The sequence below is a fragment of the Bombina bombina genome, chromosome 5 (genome assembly GCF_027579735.1).
Source record: "Bombina bombina isolate aBomBom1 chromosome 5, aBomBom1.pri, whole genome shotgun sequence".
Classification (NCBI taxonomy): Eukaryota; Metazoa; Chordata; class Amphibia; order Anura; family Bombinatoridae; genus Bombina; species Bombina bombina.
The window spans coordinates 19,899,135-19,910,578 of NC_069503.1; the positions used below are offsets into that span (position 1 = coordinate 19,899,135).

The 11,444-nt window shown below is 32.3% G+C and overlaps 1 protein-coding gene across 1 annotated transcript in view; it reads left to right on the forward strand.

The window, feature by feature from the left end:
• Nucleotides 1–11,152, forward strand: part of LOC128661242 (gastrula zinc finger protein XlCGF57.1-like) — a 133,348-nt gene extending 122,196 nt beyond the window's left edge. The window contains exon 2 of the mRNA XM_053715521.1: nucleotides 9,115–11,152. Coding sequence (XP_053571496.1) covers nucleotides 9,115–10,088 — 974 coding nt within the window. The 3' untranslated portion in view covers nucleotides 10,089–11,152. The remainder of the gene's footprint in view (nucleotides 1–9,114) is intronic.
• Nucleotides 11,153–11,444: the final 292 nt, after the last annotated feature.

Genomic DNA, 11,444 nt, shown 5'->3' on the forward strand with positions numbered 1-11,444 from the left:
ATATTATTATTATTATTAGTGTTAATATTATTATTTTTATTATTATTAGTGTTAATATTATTATTATTAGTGTTATAATTATTATTATTAGAGTTATTATTATTATTGTTATAATTATTATTATTATTAGTGTTAATATTATTACAATAAGTGTTATTACTATTTTTATTATTATCATCATCAGTGTTATTATTATCAATGTTATTATTATTATTATCATCAGTGTTATTATTATTATTATCAGTGTTATTATTACTGTTATTAGTGTTATTATTATTAGTGTTATTATTATTATCAGTGTTATTATTATTATTAGTGTCATTATTTGTAGTATTGTTAGTGTTATTATTATTATTAATGTTATAATTATTATTATTAGTGTTATTATTATTATTATTATTATTATTATTATTATTATTGGTGTTATTATTCTTATTATCAGTTTTATTATTTTTATTATAAGTGTTATTATTATTATTAGTGTTATTATTGTTATTATTATTATTATTAGTGTTATTATTATTAGTGTTATTATTATTATTATTATTATTTTTATTAGTGTTATTATTATAATTAGTGTTATTATTATTGTTATTAGTAGTGTTATTATTATTATTATTATTATTATTATTATTATTTATAATTTTATTATCAGTGTTATTATTATTTTTAGTGTTATTATTATTATTAGTAGTAGTAGAAGTAGTAGTGTTATTATTATTATTATTATTATTAATAATAATAATTTTATTATCAGTGTTATCATTATTATTTATTATTATTATTATTATTAGTGTTTACTACATGAAGTGAGGTTTGACAGGGATAGGAACATGCAAACATTATCAAAATAAGCTTGGACCCTTTTTTGAAATAAGAATTTTGATTGGTTCCCAGATTCTCTAATCTCTTTATGTCAGGCATTTTATTCCTGTTTATTTTATAGATAAATAAGATGGTACAACGTGATAAACACTCCTAGTTTTCAATTACTAACATTTATAGTACTATATTTTAAAGGGGCACTGTACTTTAAAATGTCCTACCCTTAAATGTGTTTCCATTGATATATTTTCTTCTTTACCTTAATTTTGTCATTTCAAATAGCTGCTTTTACCTGTTGAAACTGTCACCTATACTGAAAATATAAAGACATAAGTATTCTCTTTAGAAAAGCTATGGATACAAAACCATTATCACTTATAAACCTCCCTGTGGGGTATAAAAAGTTATTGGAAACACACTAAGGGAAGAAAATTACAATATAATATCCATTTAAGCTTTTGAGGGTATCACATATAGGCTCATAACATTGTGTCTGATATATTAAGGAAATAATGGCTTCAGCTGCGTTATTTACTATGTACACTTTTAAAAATGACAAAATATATTTTCCCCCATATTTGGTTAAATTGCAAACTATAACCCTTCTCTATAAGCGCTTGCTCTGATAAAAAACAAGATATAATTTGCATGGTTACCTCACAATGAGTGTACTGAATTTAAAGAGGAACTACAATGCTTAAAAATTACTATAACCTGCTTTGGTTTGGCAAGATTGGATCCCTATGGGGCAACATTGGATACCTATATTAATTTGTGGGAGAAATCAACATTGCCACCATACAGATCAGTTTCAGTCTGTCACACAGTGAAGAGAAAATTGACTTTCTGGATACCAGTGTATATAAAGTTGGACAGACTTTGGAGACTGATCTGTTTGTGGAATCCACTTACAAAAATAATCTATTACACTTTGGAAGTGCCCATCCAATTAAATTGAAAAAGTAATTAGCCCGTAGTCAGTTATTGAGAGTAAAGAGAATTGTCTCAGATGAGACCCTTGTACCAATAAGACTGAGGGAGATGTGTAAAAAGTTTGTAGATAGGGGTTATCCTGAGACTCTAATTACACAAGAGATTTTGGATGTGCTTACATTGAGCAAAGAGGATTTCACAAAGCCAAAGGTTAAGATGAAGTCTAAAGAGAACAGTTTAGTCTGTGTTATGCAGTATAATCATTTGAGCCCCAAGGTTGTATCTATATTAAGAAAATGTTGGTATATTCTAAGAAAATGCAATCTGAACATCCAAGAGTTTCAAACTTTTTTTATGCCTGCATATTATTCGATGTAGTTATTTGAGAAATACATTTATTAATTTGGATATAGGTCCCAGTAGCATCAAACAGACGTATATTACTGAACAAAAACATGGATGTTATCCCTGTTTGGGATGTAGCAATTGCAACAATATGAACAAAGGTAAAGTGTTCTTCCATTCACGGAATGGGAAGAAATTATTCATCAACGTTTTTTTCACATGTAATACCAATTTTGCCATATACATGATTAAGTGCCCATGTGGGCGGAGCTATATAGGAGAGACAATGAGAAGTGTCTTGGACCGAATAACTGAGCATAAGTCAAATATCCATACCAAATACATTAAGAATCCAGTTGCTGAACATTTTGTAGAGGCCGGACATAATGTGAGCCAACTCAAATTTCTAGTGATAGATCACGTTAAACCACTGAGAAGGGGTGGGAATAGAAGCTTACATCTAAAACAAAGGGAAGCATTTTGGATTACTAAACTAGAAACAATGCTTTCAATTGGGATGAATAAGGAGTTAGATCTGTCTATATTTTGGTAGATTATATATATATATATATAAAAGAGAAGCCTCTCACAGCACCATTTATTATAAGGGCCTAGGTAATCAACCCTGATCTGCAATTTAAATATTTAGCAGGCCAGGGGTGCTAGACAGTAGTTCCATATTAGATAAATTCCAAAAAAGAAAATGGTTCAATAACCACAAAGTCTACTATAGCCAGCACTGATTAATGAAAGGCAAATTAAAAGCTCCAAAAAAGTAGGAACAGTTAGACAAAGTGAAAAACCACACAGATACAGAAACCTGTGCTAAATCAAACCATTTATTGATTACCGCTAAATTCAGAGTTGCAAATCCCCAAATAAAAAGAAAATAAGAAAAAATAATAAACACATAGATAAAGTTGTAACCACAGATACAAAATGTGTCGACACAGATAGACTAGTCATATGACCTCAGTAATAATACCATCCCGGGAGGTAAATAATGTTGGTAATGTCCAAAGAAAGTTATATATGTGCACTGAAAAAAACTCATAGGTGCATTTAATTCATATTATTGAAGGACATCAACACAAAGTTCTCCTTGGATGATGATAATTGAATGAACAGAGGAAAAAACTGTAGACAAAAAGAGGGAGCTGCTAGAGTTGTATAACCCCTGTACTGGTGAACTTCATATAGCGAACAACAGAATTGGCTAGGCAAAGTTTCTCAAAAAGATGGAGATTTGAAATGTAAACGGTGTTCAGTTTGTAAAAACATGCAGCAAACCTCCTATTTTGTTGATAAATGGGGTACTACACATAAGGTTATAGGGAGAGTGAATTGTAGATCAGAAGGTGTAATATATATAGTGTTTTGCAACTGTCCCATGTATTACATAGGAAAAACCTATAGAGAAAAAAAAGAACGACTTAAAGAGCATAAAAGAGCTATAGAAAATGAAATTACTACTAGCAGTGTAGCGAGACATTTCCAACTTTTCCACCAAAGTAATAAAAACCATTTAAAATTTATGGGTTTAGAAGTCTTTTGGACTTGTTCACTATCGTATGCTGGGACGTTGTTGATGTGGAACCTCTGACAGCTTGCACCACTGTAAAAGGCTTCACATTGTGCTGGACATTGTTGATTTCTGCTTTGGTTTAGCAATCAGCACTGGAAATGTTAATGTATTTGATTTGTGTATTTGTATTTGTGTATTTGTATTTGTGTATTTGTATTTATGTATTTGTGTATTTGTATTTATGTATTTGTGTATTTGTATTTATATTTATATATTTATATTTATATTTATGTATTTGTGTATTTGATTTGTGTATTTGATTTGTGTATTTGTATTTGTGTATTTGTATTTATGTATTTGTGTATTTGTATGTGTATTTATATTTATGTATTTGTATTTGTGTATTTGTATTTGTGTATTTGTATTTATGTATTTGTGTATTTGTATGTGTATTTATATTTATGTATTTGATTTGTGTATTTGTATTTATGTATTTGTGTATTTGTATGTGTATTTATATTTATATATTTATATTTATGTATTTGTGTATTTGTATGTGTATTTATATTTATGTATTTGATTTGTGTATTTGTATTTATGTATTTGTATTTATGTATTTGTATGTGTATTTATATTTATGTATTTGATTTGTGTATTTTTATTTATGTATTTGTGTATTTGTATGTGTATTTATATTTATATATTTATATTTATATTTATGTATTTGTGTATTTGATTTGTGTATTTGATTTGTGTATTTGTATTTGTGTATTTGTATTTATGTATTTGTGTATTTGTATGTGTATTTATATTTATGTATTTGATTTGTGTATTTGTATTTATGTATTTGTATTTGTGTATTTGTATTTGTGTATTTGTATTTGTGTATTTGTATTTGTGTATTTGATTTGTGTATTTGTATTTATGTATTTGTATTTATGTATTTGTATCTGTGTGTATTTGTATGTGTATTTATATTTATGTACTGTATTTGATTTGTGTATTTGTATTTATGTATTTGTATTTATGTATTTGTATTTGTGTATTTGATTTGTGCATTTTATTTTGCTTATTTCTTATATAAAACTTACAAATGATTTTACTGGCACTGAATGTGTGGTGTTGCCTTCTACAAGGGAATGTGGCTGGTTTAAAGCTCTTGTTTATCTGGGATGTTGTTAAACACAGCTACTTCAGATTAAAGGGACATTTTGTTGAAAATGTAAATACATGTAGATGAATTACATATTTGTAAGGAAAATGGCTGTAAGTATTCCTCAACACTTGCTTTAACTTGTAAATCTGTGCTTTTAAGAGACTGTGGGGCTGAATTATCAAGCTCCGTTACGGACCGCTGCTCCATAACTTGTCCGCCTACTCTGAGGACGCGGACAGAAATCAACCCGATCGAATATGATCGGGTTGATTGACACCCCCTGCTAGCAGCCGATTGTCCGCGAATCTGCAGGGGCGGCATTGCACCAGCAGTTAACAAGAACTGTTGGTGCAATGATAAATGCCGACAGCGTATGCTGTCTGCATTTATCGACATGCAGCGGACATGATACACTATATTGGATCATAGTGTTTAAAAGTGCATATACAGCACCAACATCCAAACAGATAAAAGCTCCCAAAGTGAGACCCCTAAAAACTAAAAAAAAAAATATATAAATACAAAAAGAGTGAGCGCCAGCTATAGGATAAAGTATAAGAATAACAGAATAATATTAAAATACATTTATTACATTCACATAAACTAGGGTACCCTATGTACATATAACAATTCGATTGAAAACAATAAAAAAATAGTTAAAAACAATAGAGTAAGTGCCCCTCAGGAGAGAGGGGAATACCAAAACATTTAAACACAAAAAATATGTATTAAAAGTCCCAAATGATATAAAAAGTCTTAATAAGTAATGATATCCTTAACAAATGTCCTGTGTAACAGATCCGGTGCCCTTGTGAATCCAATTAATCCTTCGTGTATGATGGGGTATCCAAGAGATCAAAAATCAAAATAAAGACGATTATCAAAAATATATGATAAAAAAAAAAAAAAATTGGAGAAAAGTGAATCAAGTGAAAAAAGTGAATAAGAAATCCAATAGGATCCAAAAATTGCAGTACCTGTGAGAAACAAAAATCAAATAGTGCAATAACGCTAATATGATTATAAACTTGATTGAAAATAGGCTTACCCTATATGTAAACTCGATCAGTGACTACTTATAACATGTACATCAACACGTTTCAGCCCCAAAGCTGGGCCTTTCTCAAGATGTCTACTGCTGGTAAAAGTATGGCTTAAATAGTCTATAGGGACCAATCAAGATGGGTGTAATTTCCCGCCTTAAATTGCCATTACATGTATCATGACAAGTCTCTAATGCCCTTAATAAATATGGTGGCCACTGGCTCTTTTACTTCCTGTAATTTCCCACCTTAAAATGCCATTACATGTATCATGACAACCCTCTAATGCCCTTAATAAAGATGGTGGCCACTGGCTCTTTTACTTCCTGTAATTTCCCGCCTTAAAATGCCATTACATGTATAATGGCAATCCTCTAATGCCCTTAATAAAGATGGTGGCTACTGACTCTTTCACTTCCGGTTCCGGCTCTGAGGTCACAGCCGGTTGCATGATGGAATTCTGGGACATGTAGTTCTGATATATAAAGAGGATATTGATTTATTGTGAATTTATTCTAATATGCTCGAGTCTACATTAAATCTAAAATAAATATTTTTATTTTTATCATATATTTTTTTAAAACTGTCTTTATTTTGATTTTTGATCTCTTGGATACCCCATCATACACAAAGGAGTAATTGGATTCACAAGGGCACCGGATCTGTTACACAGGACATTTGTTAAGGATATCATCACTTATTAAGACTTTTTATATAATTTGGGACTTTTAATACACAGTTTTTTGTGTTTAAATGTTTTGGTATTCCCCTCTCTCCTGAGGGGCACTTACTCTATTGTTTCTAACTATTTTTTAATTGTTTTCAATCAAATTGTTATATGTACATAGGGTACTATATCGGATCAAGTCCGCTCGCACTAATAAATTGGCCCCTGTGCCTATAACAGAGTTAAACTAAATTATTGCAAGTAACCTACACTGTATTTCACAGAGTCACGCGGGACTGGTAAACAACTGATATGTATCAGTGATAAGGAGTTAGAGGTAGAGTACAAGCGTAACTCTGACAAGGAGGGCCCTGCAGCAGATGTGGGATGGGAGATATGACACTGTGATGGGACATCTTGATAACACACACTGACTGGGAATCAAATATCTTATTAGCAATGCTTATTTGTATGCTGTGTTCATTACGTTAAAGGGTTAAGTTGTATTATTATTATCAGTGTGCTAGGTACCATATTATTATTATTGTTATATGTACATAGGGCACTATATCGGATCATGTCCGCTCGCACTAATAAATTGGCCCCTGTGCCTATAACAGAGTTAAACTAAATGATTGCAAGTAACCTACACTGTATTTCACTTAGTCACGCGGGACTGGTAAACAACTGATATGTATCAGTGATAAGGAGTTAGAGGTAGACAGAGTACAAGCGTAACTCTGACAAGGGGGGCCCTGCAGCAGATGTGGGCTGGGAGATATGACACTGTGATGGGACATCTTGATAACGCACACTGACTGGGAATCAAATATCTTATTAGCAATGCTTATTTGTATGCTGTGTTCATTACGTTAAAGGGTTAAGTTATATTATTATTATCAGTGTGCTAGGTACCATATTATTATTGTTGTTATAATATGAATAAAAATAGTGTTACATGTTGCTTTTAACATAAATGATTGCTTAATATTATACAGCAGACATGCATTGGGCTAGGGGAGAACCTAAAATACAAGGGTGTTAGGATTGATGTCAGGGATAGCCCAGAACTACCCGATAGCTTGGGTGAGGCTAAATGTCAGCTGGCCAGATGCTTGGGCTTTAGTCCAACCTACAGGGAGTGTCTCATATGTCTGTGGATTGGTGCCAGAACTATTACATAAGTTAACAGTATAAAGAAGGGTACTTTTGAGCAATATGTCGAGAGATCGTACGTGCTGATGGACGCATCAGGCAGTGTTGTTCTGAAGACCACCATCTACTGGCCGATTGCCCAAAAGACCTCTCCCAATCGCCACTATCTAGGATAAAGGATTATAAGAATCACGGTGGAACTGTGATGTATTATTTGTTGTATTAGATTGTGCTTAGATTGTAGAATATAAGTACAAGTAACTTAGATTTTCATAAGTAACATAGTTATAACCTATAAAGCTATTGCAAGAATTATAGAGTTGTGGGCTTCTATATAATCCAATTGTGAAATAAAGCTATTATTGTTATTGTAAGCATTGCAAAAATCTGTGAGACCGTCTCTCATTTCCTTTGCTCTAAATGATATGATACACAAGCTGTATTGCTTACATCCTGAAAGTACCACAAAACAATATTTAGAAAGAAAACTATTTGCAATATATTGGCAAAAATGCTTCTAGTAAACAATATCACTGTTTTAGTGTTTGCACGTGCATGTAAAGCATAGCTAGATATTCTCAGTGTACCAGCATTTTAAATACTGCAGCTGCTCAGAGAGCCAGTAGGGCTTGTATCATCTCAGCAATTAACAAATTGACTTCTTACCAGATGGTACAAGCATCTTAAGCTCTCTGAGCAAGTTCTGGTGCACGGTGCATATTTAAATACACTTTTGTAACCGCTATAGCTTTTATAAGAATATGTTTTGCTAATACATTTATATTACAAAAATGCTTCTATACAAAACTGAAATGCATCCACGTTGATTCCAATTTTGGCTGGAATGTCTCTTTAAGTTATTTTTTTATTTCTTCACATAACTTTTCATTAGTTATTTTTATCTCTTAAAACTTTTTTTGAATTTAATTTCTTGTGTCATAAACCATAAACCAAGGGACATTTTCACACAAATACATTTTTATAATTATTTGTCAGTGAATGTTAGAAAATCTATTCTGAATTCTTAAGAAAACAATAACTTACCCTTGTTTTTCCCATATAGACAACATTCCAGGGTGGATCACTCAACTAATTGATTGAGCCTGACTGAGCTAAAGGGTGCCGCAAATAGCCAGTAATTTGATGTATCCCAGTAATCATTGCAAGGTGACAGTGAGACAGCAAACAGTAATGAGTGACCCTGTGTATAGCAATTCACTTACTGCTAATACAAACCCCATAATGATGCAAACAGGAGATAAATCATTTACTTCTACTGAGTGTGAAAAGACTTTTACATTAACAAAAGATCTCAATCAAAGGACTCATACAGGAGAGAAACCATATACCTGTACAGAGTGTGGAAAAGGATTTGCCTATAAAAAATCTTTGCAAAATCATGAAAAGACTCACACAGGAGAGAACCGTTTTACCTGTGCAGTGTGTGGGAAACGATTTATACAACAACGTGCTTTGCAAAATCATCACATAACTCACACAGGAGAGAAACCTTATACCTGTGCAGAGTGTGGGAAAGGATATAAACAGAAAGCTTATTTGCTTATTCATCAAATGATTCACACAGGAGAGAAACCATTTACATGTAGAGAGTGTAATAAAAGATTTACCTATAAAAATGTTTTGCAATATCATGAAATGACTCACACAGGAGAGAAACCTTTTACCTGTACAGAGTGTGGGAAAGAATATAAACAGAAAGCTTATTTGCTTACACATCAAAGGATTCACACAGGAGAGAAACCGTTTACATGTAGAGAGTGTAATAAAAAATTTGCCTATAAACATACTTTGCAAAATCATCAAATTACTCACACAGGAGAGAAACCTTATACCTGTACAGAGTGTGGGAAAGGATTTCCCTGTAAACAAAATTTGCAACTTCATGAAAGGACTCACACAGGAGAAAAACTTTATACCTGTACAGAGTGTGGGAAAGGATTTGTCTGTAAACAAAATTTGCAAAATCATGAAAGGAATCACACAGGAGAGAAACCTTATAGGTGTACAGAGTGTGGGAAAGGATTTGCCTGTAAACAACATTTGCAAGATCATCAAAGAACTCACACAGGAGAGAAACCCTATAGGTGTGCAGAGTGTGGAAAAGGATTTGCAAGACATAGTCATTTGCTATATCATCTAAGGACTCACACAGGAGAGAAACCTTATAGGTGCACAGAGTGTGAGAAAGCATTTGCACAAAAAGGTGATTTGATTTCTCATCAAAGGATTCACACAGGAGAGACACCTTATACATGTACAGAGTGTGGGAAAGGATTTAAACGGAAATCTTATTTGCTTATTCATCAAAGGATTCACATAAGAGAGAAACCATATACATGTGCAGAGTGTGGGAAAGGATTTGCCTACAAAAAAACTTTGAAACATCATGAATGGACTCACACAGGAGTGTGGGAATGATTTGAATACCAAAGTAGTTTACAATACCATGAAGGGACACAGGAGGGAAACATTATACATGTACAGAGCTTGGGAAAGGTTTTACACAAATGGAGCAAATGTAAAAAAAAATAATCAAGTAATCATAGAAAAATTAAAATGGCTTTAGTCACATGACATAACTATGCTTTTAAATACATAGTGCGTGTTATTTTAGCAGACATCTAGAAATATAATTTAAAGTCAAATATGTGTGTATGTATGTATATAAATAAATATGGCCGGTGAGGTATCTCAGTTGGTAAATGCCCTGACTACAAAATAAAAAGCCTGTTTAAAAGATCCAAGGTCACAGGCTCAAATCCTGGCAGGGCCGACTCAGCCCTTTATCCTTCCCAGGTCGATAAAATGATTACCAATAAATTGGGTAATAATAACAACTATTACTATTCAGCTGCCTATTTGGTTAATTCCAAGAGCAAGTGCTGAAAAAGCGCTTTGAGTCCCACTGGGAGAAAGAAGGCGCTAAATAAATACTAGTTATTATTATTATTTATATATATATTTATAAAGTAAACATTATAGCTCTGATTACAAAAGGAGCATTACTAATAGCGTAGGGTGCTCTATCAATATCAAGCAATTGCACAAAGATTACCACGCAATCTGGTATTATAAGTCCAGGGTAAAACAGAACTACCAGAGAATGTTTAGTGCGTCTGGCATCTCTTTAGGGCACCGATACTTTCAATGGATACGGTGGCCCTAGCGCAATACGTAACAATGCTAAAAACGTTAGTGTGCCTTGATACTTGAAGTAAAATGTTAGGGATAATATTATAACAAAACATGTCAAATATACTAAAATAAACTATTACAACAACACACACATAAATGTGTGTGTGTATATATATATATATATACAGGTGGCCCTCGGTTTACGATGGGTCAATTTGCGCCGTTTCAGAATAACGCCCTTTTTTTCAGTCATGTGACTGCTATTGAAAAGCATTGACTGCTATTAAAAGCATTAGCACATGCATACATTAAAATAGCCAGTAGGTGGAGCTGTCCGCTTGTGTTGCAGCAAAAATTAATCAGTGTATAACCAGACCTGAGCAATGGAACAAGATCTAGCAGCCACTTCCCTTAGATGCAGACTCAATGCAGAGAACTGTTTGCAGAAAAATGCAAGTAAAAAAACGTTTTTCTTCATTAAACTTAGATTGATGATGATACAGTCTGTTGTGTGATTATTTTGTTTTTGTTCATTAAACTTAGTTTGATGATGATACAGTCTGTTGTGTGATTATTTTGTTTTTGTTCATTAAACTTAGTTTGATGATGATACAGTCTGTTGTGTGATTATTTTGTTTT